We start from the raw sequence: 24,327 nt of genomic DNA on the forward strand, positions 1-24,327 counted from the left end.
ATAAATTCCTGATTGAGGCATGCAATCGGGATGAAGCTATTCAAATTGTGCGTAAGAGGCAGTATATTCTTGATGACCTTCTATTAAGCGTAAGGAGATTTTGTTGATTATAGCTAGGGGCTGGTTCAATCCACACCAGGCTGGATAACGCCACACTGGTATGATTTACCATACAAAAATCGCTCGTAGGCGTTTCCTATCATTCAAATCGCTAATCGAACACATTAGAACGTACATTTCTTAGCCAATCAGTCGCGTCTTTCAAAATTCAAGCACGCCTGTCATCTCCTGAGGGATCCAGCATACTGGGCCTCTTGGAGTCTGCCGCGCCGGCCCTGAGGTACGCGAGGTGCCTGATTTGAAGCTATTCGCTGACCTTGCTGACGATCTTCCTGTGTGTTAGGCTGACCTCTGCCTCTTCTGCCTCCACGCCTGCTAGTATTGGTACTCTTGCGATAGAACGTGCTCAAATTCGGATGGATTACGGCGTATACTGGTCATCTCTCTGGCTTGCGGGAGGTTCCCCGACCCTGCTGGCCGCCCCCGAGGCTTGATAATCTTTGGTTCCAATACTAGAAGGCGGATACTGGCTGGCCATGTTGATCACACTCAAGCGATCCGGGAATGCCTACAGATCAACCATTGCAGAGGAGCCATCCAAGAGGGGACGATTATTCTCCGCATATTGCTCGCCTGACCAGAGAATTGGTGATTTGTCATGATGTTTGTGAATGAATTGGATGGATTTCATTTCAGGAGTCCTTTCATATTTCCCAACTTTTCACGCCATATCTTGATATTGAAATACACTAGGCCCTGCCCCAGTGGCCGCGAGCTTTCGAAGACGCGAATCCCAGGGCAGAGTGGGAGAACTCCTGATGAAACACCATTTTATCCAGCAGAGCCTGGCAGGCATTGCCAATAAGTGGCGATATGGTGGGCTCTGAAATACCCTGAGGTTACTTATCCTACATAGCTGGCAGAACTATGAGGGTAACACAGGTGGATCTACCCTTTAAAAAGGCAGTTGGCCGTCCACCGAATCCGCCTGTGGAAAGACATCTTGTCATTCCCGAGCAAAGGCAATACATAAAATTGATGGCAGTCTACAGAGGCCCCTTGCCAACCACCAGCAGACCGAACAACACTCGCAGCCCGATTCATTGCACTGCTGGCAAGCCACGCTCTGTAAACGCTGCGTCTCTTCTTACACTGAAATCTGCGCTCGCCAAAGCATGCACTGGAGAAGGGTTCATCTTACATAACTACCCGTTGAATGACTGATTGCTGCGGTCGAAAAGAGTTATTGATGCTGAGAATCACTTCGCGTCTTGCTTCTAGTCATCATTTCTTATCAACAAGATGCTTGTACTATTGTTGTGTTCCATGGGCTCCATTCTCTCCAGCAGCGTGATACCCTTGCTTCTATCAAACTCTCATGCAAATTTACGACCTTGTGGATTTTATGAGCTATTACTCAATATCTTGTGCCTTCCGTTCTAATTCTCGTCGTCAACGCCTTGGATGAGTCGATAGAGGTGACGGCTCATGATTATAGCTTCCATCTGATATATCAAACGTCCAACTATCGAACCCTTTCGAATAATTGACTATCATACTGAAAGGACAGTCTGTCAGGAGCGAAGAACAGGTTCTCTTGCGATTTGCTTCGTTGATTCGTGCACAATAGGTTCCTCCGCGGTTGCAATGAAGATAGACGACGTTCTTCAGGCCTGTCTCTCCGTCATGGAGCTCTTGGTAGTCAGCGCGTATTCATGAGAAGCCATGAAGCTATTCAGAAAGTCCATAGCTTCATCAAGAGTCGCAAAGCTTTGATCTATAGGACGAGGGAGCATTGACGTTCATCCTGCTGCGATTCAGGGGCATCTTCCTGTGATTCAAGAATTTGAGAACAATCTAGGCCTTCCTGAGCTGATTTCAATAATATACCCTTAGTGTCAGCCCCATCATCAGCACTGGAACAATGTGCACTCCGCCAAAATTATGCTAGATAAGTAGGTGGCTGGTGGTCATCTTTGATAACGTCCAGGCCTCCAGTGACAAGCTTATACCTCACTGCAGTGCTGGAGTCTAGTAACCAGTTTCCAACCTTTGCTAGCAAAGCTAAGATAAGCTTGCTTTTGTATATAATTTGCGGTACATGAGACTGAGAGGTCCTTTCTGTTAATCATTTTTCCTTCAGTGGTTCGTGGCATTACAGAAAGATTGAGTCCAATGACCCAACGCATATATTTGTGTAAGTAACATTGGATGCCCTTCTTGTAGAGTACACTTGTATTTTGCTCAACCATTCCATTGTACATGGGCACTTACATTGCCGGATGATCCCTCACTTAATAATTTCCTTCAGACTGGATAATAATTATGCTTGGTATTTTCAAGGTATCCAGGACCGACAAATCAGTTCTAGCAGTACATCATAGCCTTTTAGGCGCCGGAACAGATTTACGTTGGTCATATGTCACTGATATTCGTATATTGATGTTGAGTCTTGCCACGACCCCAATTGCGAGGGACTGCACGAGGTGTTCGTTTACCATTTTACCTCTTGACTAAAAAGGCATCTACACAACCGTTTGTAGCGCAGCAGAAATAGTAGCAATGCGATGTTCACAGTATTATAACCAGAACTTGTATGCTGCCGGAGTCTTCAGCCAAACGTGGATATCTAGTCTTCATTTTCTGTGGCATCAGAATAGCAATATCAAGCCTTGTAGCACCTCCTACGAAGTATGATTGTCTAAAGGATATGATTATTATGCCAATTCATTTGCTCTTCTGAACGAATGAGTAACTGAGTTACCGCACTCTTATAAGACCTTGGCCAGAGCCTCGCAAGCTCCATGTTTGTACTATGTGCTTGCCATATGTTGAGTGATGACACCTCGGGCATTTTACACAGACGAAAGTGAATGGCCAGGACCTGAGCCCATCGCTTACCCTTCGCACAAACACTAGCTGTTGAAAATTTTCTCTTCCTCTTCTCTTCTCTCTCCTTTCTCTCCTCGCCACTGACACAGAAGGATAATTGCTCAACAAGCTATAACTTATCCAATGTCTTCAGAGGTCCAAACTGTCCATCCCGGTCTCGCCGCATCGGTGCATGCGCCCACTGCCGGCTCTGGCTCTGGTGGGAAACGCCCAGATCGCCGGGATGGTGATCGGCGTCCCCCTGACCGTGGCCCAGGCAAGGTGACGAAGAAGAAGGTATGTCCATGGAGCAGCATCTTTCGTGGGAATATACTCACCGGCTTTTGATAATAGGGGAAGAAGTGGTGCCTGGGTTGTGAAAAATGGGGACACACGCTGGACGAGTGTCGTGTCAACAGCAATGTTCTCATCAACCTTGCTCTCTCAACGGTGCGTTTAATTCTCCCAAGCATTACAAACAGTTCAAGCTGATGGATTGAATCAGACAAGGACCATCGCTGCTGCCCGTAGCGGTGGTCGGAACAGGGTCCTCGCTACTGGAGGTAGCCGCCCTCAGACCAGGGTCCTCGCTACTGGAAGTAGCCGCCCTCAGGTCGGTGGTCGCCATCCCCTGGGCCCGCGTCAGGAGCGCCCTCGTATGAACGGCGCCAACTCGAGGGAACGTCGCGAGGCACAGCGGCTGGCAGCAGGGCTGTGGCGGCCACAGCAGCCACAGCAGCAGACGCAGGAGCAGCAGCAGACGCAGGAGCAGCAGCAGACGCAGGAGCAGCAGCAGACGCAGGAGCAGCAGCAGACGCAGGAGCAGGCTCCTTCGGAGCAGCCCTTCCAGCCCTCAGCAGCCTTGGCACTGCGGCCGGCTCTTGAGAATGTCAATCTGACTCCCGGTCCTCCTTTCAATTGGGATGAAGATGTGGATATGGAGGCTGAAAAGAATGCTCAGTGAGAGATTCTTACTATGACGGCACTGGATAGTGTCCTTGTTACTGCTGAGGGCACCGGATGGTGTCCTCATAAAAAAAAATCCTGCGCAAGTAGGTGCCTGGTTGTCATCTCTGATGGCCTCCGGGCCTCCAGCAATAAGCTCACACCTCACCGTGGTGCTGGAGTCTAGTAACCAGTTTATGACTATAGACTGGTGAAGCTAAGATGAGCTTACTCATGTATATAATTAAAGTCTTTAGTTTGTGCTTGATAAAACATTTCTTACTCTCATAGTATAGTTTTAGAGTCCACACCTCTCATCCATAAAGCTTGTTTGCACCATTTCTCAATTATAAAGTACACCTGTATTTTATTTAATCAATCAATGCCTATTTCGCGTCTTGCTTTAGCAATCTAAGCACCCTGTGGTATCTTCAATCTGCTCATACAACTTCTAATCATTCTTTTCATATTGGTCTGACTACTGGTTTAATAAAGACACACCCCTCATTTTAAGTAGTGTTATCACCCCTTAATCATCTACAGATTTATAAACAGGCATGCCTCTAAAACATTATAAATTCCTTAAGCTCACTTCAGTAATATAAATAATAATTTTAAGATGCCTGCATGAACCACAGCATATACTTCCTTCCTTAAGGTACCTTAGTCTATGTGGTTTCTTTCAGACCCAGGCGCAAGATCTCCGCCTAAGTACGGAGTAATTATTGGCCAAGAGACAGTTAAAGAATAGCGGGTTATAGTTCAGCAAGAAAAAGAAATGTCTGCCTCAGCTGATCATACTCCATAACTTTTCCATTAGATCTCTGCCCGGAAGGCAATGAGATTCCCACAGACTCACAAGGCATGAAATGAAGGCCATGATAAACTGGGTAATTAAGGAATCAATTGTGATAATATGTGTTTGTTTCGTCTAATGTACTGACTAATTTTTCGGTTCGTTCTAGACTCCCTCCCTACCTCGTACTCGGAGTTCGTACCTTAATTTTGAGTTCTGGTACCGTTGGTACTAGTATCTTATTTTCCGGGCCGTCTAACTACTTCTGGTGCGGAGGGGGACCATGTAGTGTTTAAAAGGTGGTCATATGACTGGACTGAGAGGGAGCCCGGTTTTACGTCATGTCACCATGGAAATGTTTCTACTCTTCTGGGCATCCTAACAGCTGATCAATATCCATCACAACAGAATCAACTTTGAACAAAGCTTACTCAAATTGAACAGCTTACTTCTCATTACGTTGTACCATCAGCTATGTCCAGCTCAAGTGGTCCAGTTCCTCCTTCCAAGGTTGCTGACGTCGTCGAGGCGCCAGATGCTTCTTTCGACGAGCCTGAGCGCGTCGAGCTGATCAACAAGATTGCCAACGCACTAAACGCTTTGAATGAGCCGAAAATAAAAAACTGGACAACTTGTTACGCGTGCTTGTGGCTTGCTGATATAGAGAAACTACGAGCTTTAGTTAATCAAGCTCTCCCGGATAATGGGGAGCATGATGTTCTGAGGATCTATGATAAGTTCTTCCGTGTTGAGGACGAGGGCTGCATAGGTCAAAATTGTTAGCCATCATCTAGCCTCTATCATTATGTACGGCTAACAACATGTTCTATTCAGGGCAACAAAAGAAAGGTAGTGCTCAATCAAGGGCTCCATCTGCTCCGCCAACACCAGCTAAGAATACACCACCACCCTTGTTCTTGTCCTCCCCCGCCCTTAAGCAGAGCCCAGGCGATTTGGTATCTGAGCCTCCCACCTCAACTCCACAGCGCCAACGCCTGTCGCTAGGAACATCAGGAAGTCCTAGTGCGTCACGCAAAAGAGCAGGGGACCCTCAGAGCACGCCTAAAGGGGCGAAGAAGCTTAAACTAGATACAGCCGTCTGGGAAAGTGTAAGCTATGCCTGGCCGCCAGAATCTGTTGCAACTGCCTTAGCACTAACCACATGGTATCCTAGACTAAGGATCCCCGCTCTCAAGAGGCCGCGGACGAAGTAAGCTATGCCTTCCCACCAGAATCTATTGCAACTGCCTCAGCACTAACCACATGGTATCCTAGTGTAAGAAGCGTGACAAGGCCTGCATTCTTACAAAATTCCACGTGGACTTCTGCCAGTCATGCCATTTGTTCCCATATTGCATGAATAATGAGAATACCCAAGGTGTGAAATGGTTTTTCAGGGCGCTAAGAGATTTCTGGAGTAAGGAAAGGGTGGATGGGTGGAGAAATGCAGTCTATGGAGATGCTACCAAGACTGAAAAGATCCAAAATCTCATAACCCTCAACTATAATGCACATCAGCTCCATACAAAGGCGCTTTTTGCCCTTCAGCCTGTTAACAGGGATGAGGTTCATGGTAAGTGGCTTAAACTTCAGTTCTGGTGGCTGAAAAAACATGACCATTCAGATGGGGTTGAGTTTAGTGTTCGCCCACAACTTCCTGAAGATTTTTGCCCAACAGAATATGCAGTTGCTCTGCATAATATCTATAATAATCTTCCACTTGTCTCTGGTGATTACATCACACTTGAGACGCATGATCCGGAGACTCATCCCCTCCCTGATACTCGGCTCCTTGACATGCAGTGGATGCTGAATCGTGTGCTTGCCTTAAGGGGTGCTGCAGAACCGGAGGAACTGAAGGATGAGTCAGATGAGGACTCAGATGAGGGACTTGGCCTCACCACCAGGCCTGAGGTGCCTCTGGACTCAAGTTTTTATGGCGAATCATCTCCTCCGTCCTCTATCACTAATATCGCGAGTGACCAGCCCAAGGCTAACCCTGTCATCGCGACGACTGATACAGTCGAACAAGGTCTCATTAAGGAATAGTTTACTATATTCCAACAAGGACTTGTCCTATACATGGCCTCCCTACTGGATTGTAGGCCCCTGTATAAGCACCCTACTGGACAGTAGGCCCGTCTATATAGCACCCTACTGGATTGTAGGCCCTTTATAAGCAGCCTACTGGATAGAAGGCGCCTTTTTAAGCGGCTTACTGGATAGTAGTCGTCAACACCCTTATTTAATGCGTCCCAAATCCGGAATCAAATCTGGTGCCGGGGGTTCTCAGCCTCCGGCCTTCAGCGACAAGCTCACACCTCACCGTGGTGCTGAAGTCTAGTAACCTGTCCATTGACGGACAGGCGAAGCTAAGATGAGCTTATTCTTCTTGTAGTCAACCGTAACTTTGTTAGACCATTATCAGACACCGATTTTTACTTTGTTAACTCTCTTCAACAAACATAAAGTAACTCTTGAAGTTTCAAGATTGATATCTACTTATTTACAATGGTACCTACAACTGCTTACACTCACAGCACGGCAGGCCGCGGATCAACTAGACTACGACAACTTGCCGCAGCCAGTCGCGCCTGCTTCAGAAGTTTACATAGGCCTAATCAAGAACTCCGCCCTTGACACTGCCATTCATTCCGAAATCTTTATCTAAGTGAAATAGCGGTCTTTTGACAGTACTACAGACCCTCGGTAGATTGAGGGAGAAGGGGAATACATCCAGCGGGCATCAAATCTGAGAACTTTACTTCACTGGAGTTCTCAGATATACTCAGGCATCGTCCTAAAGCTTCAGCGGATAATCCATTCCCATGCCAAATAAGCAGGGCACACTCTCTATGGTTGATGTGGTATTCGGATAACTGCAAAGTTTACCTGGAGCTAGTTCTGATCATTGACTTCCAACGCGAGAAGGATCACGACTAGAGCCTAAATAGACCGGATCGAGAGTGCTCATTTGAACCAATCCAGAACTGCGCTGGTTCGGAAATTGTACTCAGAATCCACCAGAAAATGCCAGTTGATGATCTTAATGTCTACCACCAGAGAGAACGACATTACCCGAGTTCATGGTGATTTCGTTGTTGTTGGACCGTCGACTCTTTATAACTGGGAGGGAGCTGTTCATGCTGGCGTTGTCAGCCAGAGAGTGGATTAGGGCTTGGTCTGCTTTGGATTAGCGCGGCGCTCACTCCACACTGTTACCTAATTCTATCTGCCGCTCCACAAAATCTTCCCAGAAACATTCTTGGCCTGCGCTTTAAGTGTTTTAGCCCGTCTGCTCTCTTATTTGAGTCATCAGGCAAATTAATCCACCAGCTCGAAAGATCATCAAAATTTGCTCGTCCCTGTTTGAAGATAAATGTTTTCAATAGTATTCTGATTCCCATAAGTCTCATTGGCCTTCTCCAGCGACCTGAGAGTTCCCCTGGTCTTCACCGACCCGAATTGGACAGAAAGATCTTCCATTCCTTAGTGTTTCCAGCCCTGCTGCCACTTCTGCTGCCACTTCTGCTGCCACTCCTGCTTCCTCCTCGTCTGCTTCCTCGTCTGTTGCTTCTTCCTCTTCATTATTTAGCCGGATTCCTGACAATGTTTCTGGCAATATAATTGCCCTGAGCTCTACCCATATTCCTTTGATGGTGAGCCCAGTGACAGTGATAACTGTAACTCAAATGGTTAGCTGCACTGCTACTGATCCAGCATCAGTTAGACGTTCAATCTCAACATCTGATTCCACTTCAGAAGGAAATTGGTCAATAGTGGCTCCCCTTGGTGCAAGCTTATTTACTGTCTTTGCTATGATGGTGTTATTATAGATCACCAAACTTCCCTACTCCTTACCCGGTACTTTCGTTCTTATTATTTTGTTTTGGCAGGCTTGTCTGGTTGTGGACCTTTGTTCCCTTGGTTTAACAATATTTGTACCACGAGGTTTCACGGGCACATAATGATACAGTTGCGGTACATGGTGATTGTTCGTCCCGCCGCATTTGCCGGTTCTCTTTCTTGTCCTTCAGAGAGGCTAGAAAATCTCTAGATGGCGCTATACTCAGGCCACTGTTCGCGATTCTTTCCAGGACACCGAGTAGGTTTCTGGATTCTTCCACCATGTCTGTCGCCAAGCCCGTGCGTTGCCCAAGGAGAGATAATCAACTTAATACTATCTGAGATAGATCAGACAGAAACATCACTGACGCCCGCCAACTAAACACTACGACAGGTATCGTAATGCGAAAAGCTCGAGCAAATTGAAAAAGCTGCAGCTTTTCAGAAGTCAAGGGTTCTCATCTCCTTGGTTTCCATCTGCTGGTAACTCGGGTATATATCATATATCAAGGCTGGTAGGATCAACGACGGCGTCGCCCTCACCAAACCAGTTAAAATGTCCATTCCAACAAGTTCTGTAACTCACAGAATTAGCCCTAGAATAAACCGGGTATAGCATGCCTGAAATATTTAAGGCACCAACACGCAGCGCGGAAAGACCACACTTTTGAATCCAAAGACCACGCACAACCATGGTCTTTCCGCCGTCACCGACACTTACTCCGTATAGCTATTTAATTCACTAGTCCCAAACACTTTCTTGTCCACTCGATGATATTATTGGGCAAAATGGAACATAGATACATATAAGGAAACCCATCCAAGCTTGGGATGAGATGATCAAATACGATCAATTTCAGTTTGTGCTATGTCTCGCCCTCGATCGGTCGGATACTCCGTAGTCGATTCTGTCCTGAATAGCAAATCTCCGAAGCTCGACAAACCAGTCTGCCTGTTGCATCTTTATGGACTGTTTGTAGGTATGGACCGTACTTGGCGGTATATTCCATTGATCCGAAAGGACCACACCTGCATCATAGGCACGCCTCTATTATCGGACGTCACAATAACAGTTCAAAGAAGAAAGAGATTGCCATCATTGTCATTCGAGATGATGATAGGAATAACATCTTGTTGGGACGGGACGCAAACTGCGGCTGATATCATGATATCATGGGATGTCCTGCAGTATGCCATATTGGCTTTCGATTCCCTGAAGGCGTGGAAGACCACGGGTGGTAGCAGTCTTATTGATATAAAATCAGATGCTGGCCGTCTCGACTGCATTGATGAAAAATTGAAGCAGCAGTTTAGGAAATATAGTTCGGATTCCCAGGCGGCAACAAACATGGTCTGATGACTGGGGTGCAGTAGCTGGCCAGCAGCGATCCCTGACGAGTTAGATGAATGGCTGATTCATTGAAATGAGATGGTAGCAATAACTGCTCAGCAGGAGCCAGGCTCTGAATGAAGGAGATCCCCGTATTTTCAGACTGGTTGCTAGGATTAACTAGCTGCGTGTGGACCGCTGAGTGGACGCCATCGCATCCTAGCAATAGATCCCCCGTGGTTGCCATCCCATTGTAGAATTAAAGTGTCACTGCATTTGAGTTATGCTGCTGCTGGATAACTCGTTGTCATGCGCGCCACAGCCAGTGTAGCATGAAAGAGGGCTCTCTAAAGCACTCAGCGGCTCTTATAGCCCCTATAACTGCGTCCAATCTCATCAGCAAATTATAACAGACCTAATGATCGCCCGGAGTGGAGAGAGTGGATATTAATTTCATCTAATTCAATCCCTGTGTCTCCTCCTATCTGAGAGAGTTTGGCCAGGACGGCAAGCTGATCCAAGTGGTGCTAAGTGATTAGGTTAAGGCTGATTACCCTCCATCTCCCATTGAATGTTCATTTCGACTGTCATAGATGGAGATGTTCAGATCTGGCTCAACTTGTGTGAGCTCGTTAGCCAGAGCGATGCTGGCTGTGAGACCAGCGATTCCACCGCCCACAATCAGGATGCGGCGCGGAATGAGCAGGAGAGAGTTGGTATGAGGATGCTCTGTCCAGTCGTGGGGCGATGCCATAGTTGCAGGGTATCTAATATGGCTTGACTCCGTATGACGTCCCTACAGGAATGGATCATATTGTGAGGTCTTCACAATGTTAGTGAATAGGCTTTTAAAGACATATTGTACAATGCATCAACATACGTCTCTTCCCTTCTTCTTGTTCGTTACACCATGCTTGACGGCATGAGACTGTTCGATATTCGCGAAGCTATCTATGAGAACGAGGAGAGCTTTGATGATGTTGTGCTGCATTGCTGCTGTCCAGCCCAAACCTGCGTCCAAAAATCAAGGATACCACGGAATGTTGAAGGACAGGTTGAGGGTGTTGTTGATCATATTGTCCGCATGTCTCATCCCGCTCCTTCAGGGAACCGACAAGTATTTCTCATTCTTCTGGTGGCTTTGGCATGAATAGGGATAGATGCAGTTGAGCTATCGTTTTGATCTCGTGGTATAGCTCCAGTAGTCTGGCTTCAGCAGCGTCCACCTATACCTCGACGGACCCTTCGGTAAGGTTATGGGTATGATGAGGGGATAACAATAGAGGTTGTTCCATACACATGGAATAGTTCAGTGGCGTCATCGATTTGCAACAGTGCTGTTCAATATCAGCACCATACTCATCGGGTAGAGGCTCGATCACTCATGTTTGTTCGCTTTCCAGTGCGTAACAGAGAGGCATATCCTTGCGCTTCTTGGAGGGCTTCTCAGACTCAGACTCAGACTCAGAAGAGTCGGAGTCAGAGCCCTTAGAGACTTCAGACTCATCAGAATCCTCAGGTTCCCCAGAAGATTCCTGAGACGGTCAGACAAAATTATAAAGACTGCAAGCCACAGGTACATACCTTCTCAGCCTTCTCAGCCTTAGCAGGCGCCTCGTCCTCACTCTCAGACTTGGACTCAGACTCGGAATCCTCGCTGTCGCTGGAGTCCTTCTTGGCGGCCTTCTTGGCGGCCTTCTTGGGAGCCTCCTCTTCGTCAGAGTCGGACTCGGACTCGGACTCAGAATCTGAAGAGGATTCAACCTTCTTAGACTCCTTCTTGGCGTCCTTCTTGACAGGCTTCTCCTCCTCGCTTTCGCTCTCACTCTCGCTGCTGGAAGCGTCGTCCATCTCCTCATCGCTGTCAGACTCGGAGCTGTTGGGAGCTGTTCATCACTAATTAGTATGATTGAGCTGATTTTGCGTTGACGTCGCCTGGCTTCGTAGCCAGTGATCGTGTAAGAAGGTAGGGTCTAGGCACCTACTATCCACAATGACCTGCTTGTATACCACTACCTCTCTAGGCTAGCCGAGCCCCATGACTGATCGTATGATAACTCTTTCAAGTCCATGGCAAGTACCAAAGGCAAGAGCGGTGTGATGCTTGAATTCTGCATTGTATCGGTGCATGTATGGGTTTATGATGCTGAAGATAATCGGTTTGTGTGGGAGAATACATTAAGCCAAGCTTGATTCTGGAGGTGCTTCGATTATTTAGCAATGCTATCCTGACCATGAAAAGATCCTACTTATACTTACTGCGTGTGTGGCATCCCCGAGCAGCAGAGCGCGGTCAATATGCCATTTCCCCCATTGCTAGACCTGATAGATGGGATACAACTCCCAATCACACGTCTCCTTAATCCACTCTTGATTCCATGGAAAGGCAGATGCGCTGAATTTACTGCGCACCTGAAAGCGAAGAGCCATCTGCGCCGATGTCTAAGCTGCGATACTGGTGTCTGTGTAGCCTAGCGCGCGGTACTGCTCGATAATGTATTTATTCACGTGCATCATCGCGGTAACAAACATGGTCTGACGACTGGGGTCGCAGTAGCTGGCCAGCAGCGAACCTTGCCAAGGCAGGTGAATGGCCGATTTGTCGAAATGAGATGCCGCTCGGCCGGGTCCTAACTCGTCATAATGAGTCATGTTCTAGATATATCTCCAAGATAGGCAAGGTGGCCGAGTGGTCTAAGGCGTTTGGCTCGAAATGGTAGTACAACTACAGTAAGCCATTCTGGGGTTTGTACCACCAAGTAACCAAATTCGTTCGCGAGCCAGGGTTCGAATCCCTGCCTTGTCGATCATTTTTCTTTTATTATTATTAGTATTATTTTTTTTCCCTCTTAGTATCATTTTGATTGAAGTTACCATGTAATGTCAGAGCTATAACTTGATAGCATGTACGTACGTACTCCTTGCCAGGGACACTGATCAAGATCAACATATTGAAGTGACAATTAACTGAGCCTTTTCTAATTATTTCACTAGTCAACAACATAGCAAGGGTAATTAGATCCTCTTTTCCACTTCTCTATCTTACATCTCTTCTAACAATTCCCAGTCAAGGGCGATGGTTACCTTTCGATACTAGCCAATAACCTCCCAACGGCACTCAGATTCAAACACTTCCCGTCGTCTTCCGGTCAATTTCCCATATAAGGGTAAATGGTTCCCTCTCGATACCCTTGTCATGTCGCCCGAGACCGAAGAGAACACGCATATGGTATGTCCTCTTTTTCTGGTCATGTCTCAAAAGGTTTTAGATACATTAAGCGCAGACTGACAGGTTGAGTAATTAGTATTATGTCAAGTTGATATCGAAGGGTACCTTACCTGATCGCACCGATATGAAGTTGCCGAATAACTTCCGTTTGATGAACATCCACCTCGAATCCCCCTACGGGCGTATCTGCTTCGAATGGCCGCTCCACATGGCTAATACCACATAAACCGGGAACATGCTTCCGCGCACGAGATGAGCATCCCTAGCCATATTGTCCTGACAAACTGGATGAAGAAGCCAAGAGGACACCAAGAAATCCGGTCCTCTTTACCCAAGTAAGTGTGAGAGGAAGAATTATTGGATATGCATGCTGATCCAGTCCTGGTGATGGCAGATAGTCGTATACCCTCGAACCCGAATCGCCCTTTGACTTCAGGAGCCCAACCCTGAGGTGTTTGCAGGGACACTCCTCCAACCAGACTGGAGGTCTGAGATCCTAATTTCTAAGACGAGTGTGCACGGCCAGACGATTATCACTATTATTTCACTTAATTCCCCATTGATGAAGTGTACCTCACACTTGCGTTCCCACAACAACAGTATTGTCTAAAGAGGGCATTTCTTTAATGGGCTGGATTGCATTGCCTAAAGATTGCTGCCACCGCCACTGCATTCTCATGTTGGGAAACTCGCACTTCATACCTTGTGACTTGGCTTCTTAACCACTTTCATCCTCAGCGAGCGCCTTAAATTTGTTCCTAATCGCTCTCTCGAAGACTTATGGTCTTAGTACTAGAGTGGGATTGTAGATATTGTTGTTTGATGAGGAGCTTATACTCAACTTCCCTGTTGAAAAGAAAATGTTTGTATGCTCAGACGAAATCTGGCATGAAAGAATCATGACATCGAGATTTTTGTTTGTTGAATAATCAGAAAAGTGTATGTGCATAGTTACAGAGATCTCTCCTAGTCTTGCGTTGCTCTAGGGGAAAGGCGCGAATGACCCCTGACATGTAGACGACAAACATGAAAGTCACTTTGGCTGTGTTTGTCGCCTTGGGAATACTTTCTAGGGTATTAGATGTTTGTTGTTGGAGCAGTGTATTTCCGGCTTGTCTTCTGAGTTACAATCATCGTCTGTATACTTGTCCTTGGCATAATGTCCTTGAACCATCGGACATCCCTGACGGTGTCCAGTACCATGAAAATCTTCGCGAATGTTCTTGACGACAATGTGCTGGTTTCCAGCATCGTTGTGGGCTTCAAGTCTCATGACATGCTTGGGTCAATAACTTTGACCTTCGGGGTTTATGAGTCTCTTAGCTTCCATGAAGTGACACTGGTGGTTAGAAGATCCTCAAATATCCCAAGTGGCAATTGATTCTCTAGTTCTTTTGGGCGTATTCTTGTGCTATTATTAGCACACTTCTGGTGTTATTGCCTTGGACCGTGTCCCTCATTTCAAAGCGGATAAAAGGTTCAGGTCACTGGGTAGGAGAAAGAACAACTGGTCCACGGCTCATACTAGCCACGGCGATTACGGCAGAGGCGGATAGCATTCATCGTGGAAATGGGGATAAAGTTGATTAGGCGTCATTGCTCCTCGGGGATCTGCTCCAGTGGACGGACAGCCTCTTTGGACCTTGTCGCCGTCGCGGACCTTGCCGTGAAGAACGCACAGGCGGTCCATGTTTCTTTCGAGATTGATCCAATCAACGCCGTAGGGCTTGTGGGCGATGCCTGGGGAGACGTCGGTATTGGATCAGAAGATGTGCGAGAGGGTGGCCAGGATCTTCTGGCGTTCCTGCCCTGCGTTGGCCATTTGGAGGATGTCGGTTTGTGAGGTTGGATTGTGAGAAGGATGCGGTCTGGAGGGTATCTGTCTCTTCACAGATTCTCTCTGAGAACTTGAGGGAAGAAGGCAGTGATATCCTCATCTTTCCGCTCCGAAGGAAGATTCAACCAATCTGCATTCAAGACATGGATTGTCTGGAAAGGAACAGCCCCCGGCGACTTGGAGCCAGCTGCCTGGTCGTCTGCGAGCAAGGGCAGGCTGAAGTGAGGAGATGGACCTTGGGAAAGGAAGTGTTACAGAGTTTCGGCAGGCATGGTGTTGATTATGGAGGTCTGGATGGAGACGAGAACCCGTCGTAATTCTTCTGGTATGTCAACGTCTGACTTGACCACACCTATGTCGTATGCGACAATGTGCTTTGCATCTGGGAAGATGGTGGATTTCCACTGCACTTCTTCAATGATCCAGTCTAGCATTTGCTCGTTGACATCTTCCCCGATGTCCTGGATTTCTTTGCGCCACTTGGTAGTGATTTTAGCATTAAACATCTGAACAAGTCAGTATGGGTGTGTCGATCGTATGGACTACGCGCCTTCTTGTCCCACCACGGCTTGTCTGTGATGGAATTCAATGCTCACATCATTAGTATTTCGCGATGCGTATTCAACCGGCTGCTTCTGTCAGCTCTGCCTGACCAATCATGTCCTAATTGGCTTTCGAGACGCCGTAGTCGCAAAGTGCGAGAGGACAACGGCCTGGAACCCTCCTGGAGGATTGATATGTCGGATCGTTTCGTCGTCGAGGTATGTGATACATTGCCAAGTAGCATTGCCGGAACCATTTCATCAAGGAATAGAAATGGTCGTTGACCAATAGCGAATTCTGGGACGGTTTGGATCTCATGATGTCGAGATACACCCTTATATATTGGCCTCCATGGGAGACATCCGTGATCGAGTCTAGCGGGCGTATGCTTGTGCCATTGGTACTCTTCTCTTGGTGTCTTTCTTTACGTATCAGCAACGACAACACAATGGTAAGAAACAGATACCTCAATCAGAGATACTCACAGAAGATGACCCATTACTACCACTATACAAGCCTGTAAACAAGGACGTCGTAGGCGTAGTGCTGCTATTTGTCCCAGGTTTACCTGTAATATGCGCGTGCAAGTAGCTTCCGGATTATTTCCTCGTTCCCATTCGGAGCAGTCCACCGGAGGATTCCCAGCAAGGGATCAGTAAGGCCACGGTATTGGCAAAATAGGCCCAGTAGGTTTGCGAAGCGGCTGGCTGTTCGGATTAGAGTATTGAGGTCTTTGGTTCGAGGAACTCGGAAAAGATAATGATCGATTCAGAAGGGAGGTTGCTTAGAAGCATGTTGGTTAACGGTCAGATGCTAGGAAGATTGCCAGCTTGGGATCAGTGAGGTCACAGTCTTAGAGAAGAAGGCCCAGTAGTTCTACAAACCTTGGCTTGACGCTATTTATCTAGAGTGCAGTATCAAGGCACGCATGGCGTCGGCAGGTTGACATGCAGAGCTTTCGGTAAAGCAGCCAGCTCGTATTTTTGGATCAATATTGACACCTCAAGCCAAAACCCAACGCCAGGAGGACATAAGTATAAATAACAGGAAAAATGTGCAGTAGACTGGATACCGAGATGGCCTCACCACTGCAACCAATAAGTCAATGGACACATAGTCTGAAAAGAACGGAATGGGGCTCACAGGAACTGTCTCGATATATATTATAATTAGTAGGTATAGTGCGCTTGCATAAGTCAAACTATGTTAAGGCTCCATCTTACCTATTATTACATAGTGGGCCTGGATCCCGATTTATCGGAAGTCCAGATACGGGTTCTCTCCCCGTCCTACGGTCCTACAAGCAACAGTTATCCTCCTTTGATTTTATGCTATGAGCAATCCTAGCACTATCATGGAGTAATTATCCTTCGTTTTCTACGGCATACATCCTTGAGGCATATATCCTTGATTGTGGGATTCTTCAATAATTATGCATATCCATTCAATACTTTGTTGCGTTACGAAGTCGTAATCCCCATGTCGCAGATTATATACTAAACTAGATATGGAATGAATCCACATTCTCCAGGATGAAGTTGTACGTGTCGTTGCGGAAATCATCGGCCAGAACCCTGTGCATGTGCATACTGATGCATTGGGTTTCATCTGGGTCAATCCTGACTTTTCTCCGAATCCAGTCCCATGGGAAGAGGATTTTAAAGGTGTCGACCGGCAAGAACGATTCCAGAGCTTCGACTTTAGCCAGAACAGGTCCGACATGGTCCCTTGGACAGGGGCGCGATGCGACGACAAACTGTATATTCAACCCAGGTGTTGGTGATTGACGTGTCCGTAATAGGGGAATGCGAATATTATAGAGACGATGAGAAGAAATCAAAATCTCAAGTCGAAAATGAAGAAATCGAATTGATGCTTGATAGAATCATAGAGCGAATTGATTTCCGTCACGCTGATCAGGGCATTCAGTCTGTACTCTGTAGAACAGTTAAGGTCAGTATGGTCTCTGTAGATTTCAGCAGGAGATCATCAGCTTACGAATGGTCTGATGGACTGAATGTGATCCGGAGATGATAATAATATCAGCAACATCCAGAGAGAGGCTACTGAACCACTGTAAAAATGCAACCCAAAGCAGATGCAGATGAAGATGCACATAGAGGGCTGCCACCAGATACTTAATGAAAAAGATTTGACAGTTCTCTCAGCTGCACTGGATAAAAGCACATGAGTGCCCAGTATAGGAGAGGTACTACAGTAAGATACTTAGAATTCTATGGAAAACTCTGGAAAAAAAATTAAGGTATGATCTCAAGTGCGGGATTACTTAAAGGTTAGAGTTTTAACTGACGATTCTCCCTCCACCACAAAACAAGAGCCGGTACTACTATGGAAATGTTCTCATCTCTGGAAAATGTAACTGTAAGGATGAAATGACACCTGGTTCCTGCGCTTGTGTACCAGCAACCGAAGTCGAGGGCTTTCCGACCGCATGATCCGTGACTTGAGCTTGTATGGTGGGCTCTTGCGGGACAGCCTCGGGGCCGGAAAATTCATTCGTGGTATTTGGATCAGTCGTGGACTCGTGGTAGAAACGATCTACGGCGGACTGAATGTACAAAACCGGCCAAAACTAATTTTTTACTATTATGTGCTTGTATTATCTGACGTAGCCGTAGCACGGAGATGGTTGAGATGGTTGGATTCCCTAGCTAGGAAGCCGAACTGTGCGCGGAATAGGGGCAGCTCGCTAAGCTGTGGGCTGACTAACCGTAGGGGTCAGGTGACCCTACGACATTATCTATAGCCACTATTTCCACAATAACCCTGAACAGCATGTATATTATATAGTAGGGATATCGAATATCATCTAGTATTGATATCGAATATCACCAGTCTTTCTTAATCACTAAACGAGCCTCTTGTGTCTCCGGATTCTGATTAAACATCAAGCTTTCCCAGCCTGTGGTTTCACCACGGAACCTGAACTCGTATCTCAGCCGCAGCATTCCCTGGGCAGCCTTGCCCATTGCTGAGTAGAGCTTATCAACTTCATCGCTTCTAATCAGTCCCCGTGCGTCAAATCCCAATGCGTCATAATCCCACTCATCATCAAAATCTTACATTTCCATCAATGGCTCTTTGTCGGGATCAACATCCAGAATCCATTTCCTTGATTCACTTAGCATAACGTATAGGAGTACCACCATGCCGTCAGAACTTACCATCTGCTGTATATGGGGGCGTGTCCATTATTGTAATGACCTCCAGCACCGGCCAGTGGAGTGTATCAAACATGACCCTGTCTTCCTCAGGTGATGGCCAAAATAGTTCACTGTTGACCCGTACACTTGTCAGATGAAGGACTCTCAGTCGCATGGAGAGTGCTCGAAAGGCCTGTGAGTGTAAAACTGAATTTCTAATCTCGCTCAGATATCAGCCTGCCTAGGCTGGGTCATCAAAGCCAGCGGTGCTGGTTGAGAAATCCGGAAATCCAGCTGTGCTGAGAAATGTGCGGGTCTTAAAGTCTGTCTATAGACTTCCCACAGACACTGTGGTAATAAATTATTACCTCCAGAGCATTCCACCCCAGTCCTCCGAATTGGACTTGCGTATGGAAGTGATCCAATAGACTTGGATTGTCCAAGTATGTTCAGTCTGTATGTGTCCATGTGAAGGAGTAGTTTCTCAATAGTGTCCCAAAGCTCGCATCGACACTGGCGCCATTTTGTACCGCAGGTGCAGCAAAACTCCGCTCCGCACCGACAGCTGAATGTTATACAGTTAGAGTTGGACTTTGCATAAAGATAAATGAGAAACTTACGTGATGTGCTTGCAGCCTGTTCCAAGCTCTATCATGTTTCGGCACTGAAAACAACGACGCCAACCCTCGCGCTCGGCCAGTTGGAGGAGCTCTGCGTCTTCGTCGGGGCAGTCACCCTTGTGCGCGGGCCTCTTGCAGCGCATGCATGTGTGAAAGGAGCAATGGCTGCACGTGCCAATATAGGAGGACACTGAATAATGAGAGATGTATTTGGATCAGAAGGGATTTGAACAAAGGTGCGCACATAAGCCAGGGTCATTGAGTCTGGTGGTATAACTACGGGACTTCTCCCCAGACTCCTGGTTCACCCTTTGAAAGGAGGGTTTCTAGACCTGCGAGCCTTTTGCGCAGGACGAGGGGGAAATTCCTGAAGTCCAGACTCAGATGCCATTAACTTCCGCAAACAGAAGGCTCCTCCTGCCATTGTGATCCCATAGACGATGGGTAGTCGTCCACATATGGCCCTAGTCGGCGCTGAATGTGATCAGTTCATGCGGTCATTCGAATACAGAGATCTACATACCTTTCATATCTCGAAGCAACTAATTCTTCGTTTCTTGTCCGCGATTAAATGTTCCCGAAGGGTTTCAGTTCGCTAACCATATGTGCTCCGATACAGCTGGATAGAATAGATGGAGGGACAAACGATAGAATCGAACACATGATGGTATTCTTCTTATCTATAACGCATGCAGTAACCAAAGGGAAAGTAGAAGCACCAGGGAACTGTAGCGATGTGATATTGGGTACGTTGGAAAGTGAATATGTTGGACCCGTCCAAGATCTAAGCCGGTTCAGTCTCTATGACGGGGTGAATACTCAACCTCTTTATAATGGGTGAATACAAAACTATGACTACCATGAGAATCAAAATATTAGTGAATATAAAAATGGAAGACGTCTATTGTAAATGAGTTAATATTCCACAGCAATGGTTGGAGATTGGTTGGAAACGACCGCCGTTACATGGTGTCCGAGTACATAGTTGATTCATGACGGGCGAGGGCTAGATCCGGACCCAGTGCTGGAAATGAGCATAGCAATATCTGAAGAGTAATCCAGCATAGCTAAAGTAGGAATTGACGCGAAGCGGATGTTCATTAGTTCCCTTTGTTTAACACAAAACACGTTCTGCGCAAAGCCGAAACTCGATAACTTCCGCATTGCCAGCCATCACAGCTATCGAAAGAGGCGTCTCTCTGATCAAGCATCTTGGCCATCAACATGCACTTCATGGGTCAATTAACATTGACAAAGTAATACACTGCTGTCGTTGTTGGATAAGAGGTAGGTTACTCCTATGGTCTATTAAAAGCTACGCCTTGTCATCAAAAGATTAGCTCATGGCGCACATCAGATGCGGCAGCCACCAGCCCTTCCGACAATGCTTTTGAATAGACCATGCTAATAGATACCCAAGTCGAAGGTTAGGAGAATCCGTTAAAATGTGTGTCTGTATGTATCACCTTCGCTGGCGCCTTTCCTCCTGTTGTTTTTGGATCTTCCTAGTGTTCGATTTCGGTATCTGGCGTCTAGTTAGCGGAGTCTTGCTAACGATGCTACTGAGAGCACAACACGCTTATACCTCAGGCCAGTCATCAACATGCTGTGTTTGATTTAGGAGGGATATTAAGAGCGCCTTAAAGTTGCTGTCAATCACCGCCCTGACGTCTTGGGGCTTTGGTGTCGGAGTGAGAGGATAGGTATCGGTGAGTACATGTGGTTCACCCCTTGGTAATCCACGATGCGGTGGAGCATCTCATTACCCACTGAGCTATGAGGCGTCTCTTGCAGGAATTTATCTGACCGAATAGTGGTTATATTCGAATGTCTAAACGGGACAGGATTAGTCAGTGATTAGGAACGAGTTTAAGTAGCAGTCAGAACTCACTGGATCGGGTGATTTTCTAATCCTCTCTGAATACCGGAGGGATTCCACAGACCGGTAGTCTGCCCATTCGTCGACAGATGCCCCAGCCGATGTTATCTGATATGGCTCATCTAATGACGTCCCGGCAAGAATTGGTCATATCGTGCGGTCTTGTAAACGTTATCAAAGAAGCTCCAAACTTCCTCTTGCGCGTTATCCCGTGCTGGTATATGTGGACCAGTTCAACGTTTGCGAAGGCACTGGTAAGGGTAAGGAGAGTTTCCATAGCTTCGGACTGTATGGCAGCAGATCTAGTTGATTGCTCGGTCGAAGAAGTCAGTACCTGAGACTATTGGATGGTAATGGACAGATCGTGCGCGTTATAGCCATGCCGGTCGCCACCTAGTCAACACAGAGTCAGCATGTACACAATAAAGGTGAAATTGTCGAGACGTACAACTTTACAGTGGGTGGCGGTTGCGACATTGTTGCTTTTGATATCAGACAATGAAACGATGATGCGTATCATTTTAATGGGGTAGATAGTATATATCTATTGCTGTATTAGTGATGTGGAGGTGGGTAAATCTCATACGAGGTATGATGTGAGCAGAGAGTAACTTGATATATGAAGTGATACTGAAGAACAGTGAGTTTTACTTGCAGACATGGAGTGCGCCTGTATATTACTCACATCCACACCTGACATCCTACGAGTGTCAATGATCCGGCATGTCTTTCAAATGATGAGATTGTCCTGTTCCTCGCGGTGTTGACCCAAGTCTCCATTTCGTCATCCTCTGCTGTCTTGGCAGTCTTTCTTCTCTCTATACGAGATCAGAAGAGCACATGTAAACAGGTTTTCTAAGTCGCTAGACAGCATCCGCAGTAGTGACAGTCGTATTAATGGAAAGTAGTAATAGTAGTTTGACAGCCAGACTCCAGCTGTATAAACTACATCGAGGTCACCAAAGACGATTGGATTCCATAGGAAGCCTACTGTGTGGTGCGATATACTCTGTATGCCATCTCACTGAGATGCTTAGCGTGCTGACTGAGTAGTAGGGCGCTACTTCATGACTATCGACTGAAGATACTTACTCTGTACGATTTTTGTATCTATGTGGCTATAGAGCTACGAAAGATAAAGACAGGTCAACTCAAGAGAGACTGTTTTCATTTCTTTGAACTATTTCATTTCATGTCTACATCTTGCTTCTTCGCCGCGGCGGCGGCCTTGCGCTCTTCAAACTTCTTGCGGAAAAATTCGGCCGATCTTTTTTTTTTGACTGGGGCTCCGATGCTTCTTCTTGGTGGTCTCTTTCTTCTCGTTCTTCTCGTTCTTCTCCTTCTTGGTATTGAACTGTATAAACCACATCATTAGTGTATATATTTCCATGGACAATGATTGCCCAAGATGCCAGTGTGTAATGGAAAAGTAGGATTGACTTACTTTCAGAGAGGCAATCAGGCACAAAATGTTTTTCATCGTCATGCATTCCTTCGTTCCTTCACACGTCGGTACACCGCATTGACACTATATTACCTTCATTAAGCATTGATTGCGAAGATCGTATAACATTACTTACAGTCATTGTATTGTAGGTAGTTCAAGTTGAAAATGCAGGAAGGGAGTAGTATTGGATTGAAAAAAGTCACCATATGTGATGAGGAGGTGGTGCGAAGGAGAAAAAAAAAATTTCAGAGACAGGGACGGGGGAGGGGGGTTTTTACTCAACATATACACCTAAGGCATTCACACCAGAGACGCGTTACACGAACTCAGGTCAGCAGACCAAAACAAACAGGTGTTTTGCTCAGTATACATGACGTCTTGTCATTTGACGAGACCAGAAACCAGATTCATGCCTGCAATTGAAGCCACATCAACTGATGTCATTCACTGCTGTTCAGGTTCCTATTCCCAGTTCACGCAGCTCGATATCTTGCCTGTATGACGTCTATCAAGTAGAACCCTGATCTCGTAGAGTCCAAATGCAGTATCTTGTATGTTAATATCCCTGGCCAGATCAACAGGTAGCTTTGCCATGATGCGATGATGACCTGGTCGTCATGACCAGGTTATTATGCACTGTCAGTTGCTTGTTCTGTATCGATCATTTATACAGGATTACCATTGCATACCTTATGATATGCAGACACGCGTTGGGATCAATGCCTAAGGCACGGCCCGTTGTTCTTCTGTTCAATCCAACATGGGAGTTTGCTCAGCGATTTGTAAGGTCCAGTCTGGTTTAATTTAGGTGTACCTCCTCAATGTACATAGATGGTTTACAGATAGGCTACGGCGTTGATATGATCAATAAAAGAAGCACAATTATCCATTACTTTATCCATAGGACTTCGAATAAGACCGTCCGGACCTCAGGCATAGGACTAGCAGTAAAGCTAAACAATAGTATAAAGTGCTTACGTGCTGTACCACGTGCAGAAAAGCTTGTTATTTATGTGGTATGTACTTCGCCGCCATGCATATGCAAGGTAACATTGGAATGTAGACTGGAAAACCAGTTAAAGAGTTATGCCACATCTAGATAGGCATATACATCGTGTAGTCCGCAGGTCTTTTATGTGACATTAATATACAATGAAGAGAAATGATAATCTCTCTATCTATCAGATCCGACATAGGACTAGAAGTGTGGATATGGTACCTGAGTATACAGTATCTTAGCGTCTATTAGTTAAACCGCCGCCTAATAAGATCAACATTGCGGCGAAACCCACTACAGAGTTGATGGATGTAGATCTCCGAATCCACCAACAGAGACTATTCCTCGCTTCTCTTTTAGAGCATCTTAGCTTCAAGAGCTTAATCGAACATAATAACTTTGTTGGTTATTTGATATAAACTATAAATGGTGCAAATATGACTGTCTGTTCAATGAACATAATTTGTATATCAATTTAATCCGAATTAGTACACATATCATGCCTCCAACTGTGGTTACTGTACTATACGGAGTTCATTATGATTACCTTTCCTACTTTCTAACGGTGCCAAAATGTAGATGCATTCTGAAATGTGAAGTTATGATTAAGTACTCGGAATATAGAAACAGAGTTGAGGCCTGCTTAGTTCTACTTGGCGTAATGTTAGTGATATATGAGGAGGAATATGAAACCAACATTTGTGGAAGACTTGATGACAACTAATTAGGAATTCTTCGGAGTTAAGCTATGCGATTGTGGATG

General features: G+C 46.2%; 5 protein-coding genes and 1 non-coding gene across 6 annotated transcripts; 4 read left to right on the forward strand and 2 right to left on the reverse strand.

Annotated features, from left to right (window-relative positions):
* Nucleotides 1-3,075: 3,075 nt before the first annotated feature.
* Aspvir_006249 (uncharacterized protein) lies at nt 3,076-3,895 on the forward strand (the record flags this gene model as incomplete). The annotated part of the gene is made up of 3 exons (XM_043269453.1): nt 3,076-3,228; nt 3,286-3,381; nt 3,437-3,895. 3 exons carry the CDS (start codon nt 3,076-3,078, stop codon nt 3,893-3,895), a joined length of 708 nt encoding a protein of 235 aa, XP_043125388.1.
* Nucleotides 3,896-5,146: 1,251 nt separating this feature from the next.
* On the forward strand, nt 5,147-6,721 carry Aspvir_006250 (uncharacterized protein; the record flags this gene model as incomplete). Its single annotated transcript, XM_043269454.1, has 5 exons — nt 5,147-5,450; nt 5,507-5,781; nt 5,847-5,882; nt 5,948-6,245; nt 6,297-6,721. 5 exons carry the CDS (start codon nt 5,147-5,149, stop codon nt 6,719-6,721), a joined length of 1,338 nt encoding a protein of 445 aa, XP_043125389.1.
* Nucleotides 6,722-11,230: 4,509 nt separating this feature from the next.
* Aspvir_006251 (uncharacterized protein) lies at nt 11,231-12,500 on the reverse strand (the record flags this gene model as incomplete). Its single annotated transcript, XM_043269455.1, has 3 exons — nt 11,231-11,383; nt 11,433-11,734; nt 12,305-12,500. 3 exons carry the CDS (start codon nt 12,498-12,500, stop codon nt 11,231-11,233), a joined length of 651 nt encoding a protein of 216 aa, XP_043125390.1.
* Nucleotides 12,501-12,523: 23 nt separating this feature from the next.
* Nucleotides 12,524-12,654, forward strand: Aspvir_006252. The gene has a single exon. It is a non-coding gene; the product is annotated as a tRNA-Ser (tRNA).
* Nucleotides 12,655-14,236: 1,582 nt separating this feature from the next.
* Aspvir_006253 (uncharacterized protein) lies at nt 14,237-14,920 on the forward strand (the record flags this gene model as incomplete). Its single annotated transcript, XM_043269456.1, has 2 exons — nt 14,237-14,422; nt 14,624-14,920. The coding sequence occupies 2 exons, from the start codon at nt 14,237-14,239 to the stop codon at nt 14,918-14,920; spliced, it is 483 nt and encodes a 160-aa protein (XP_043125391.1).
* A 44-nt stretch (nt 14,921-14,964) lies between these two features.
* Nucleotides 14,965-15,420, reverse strand: Aspvir_006254 (uncharacterized protein; the record flags this gene model as incomplete). Its single annotated transcript, XM_043269457.1, has 2 exons — nt 14,965-15,130; nt 15,170-15,420. 2 exons carry the CDS (start codon nt 15,418-15,420, stop codon nt 14,965-14,967), a joined length of 417 nt encoding a protein of 138 aa, XP_043125392.1.
* Nucleotides 15,421-24,327: the final 8,907 nt, after the last annotated feature.

This window comes from Aspergillus viridinutans (genome assembly GCF_018404265.1).
Source record: "Aspergillus viridinutans IFM 47045 DNA, scaffold_4, whole genome shotgun sequence".
In the NCBI taxonomy this organism is placed as follows: domain Eukaryota; kingdom Fungi; phylum Ascomycota; class Eurotiomycetes; order Eurotiales; family Aspergillaceae; genus Aspergillus; species Aspergillus viridinutans.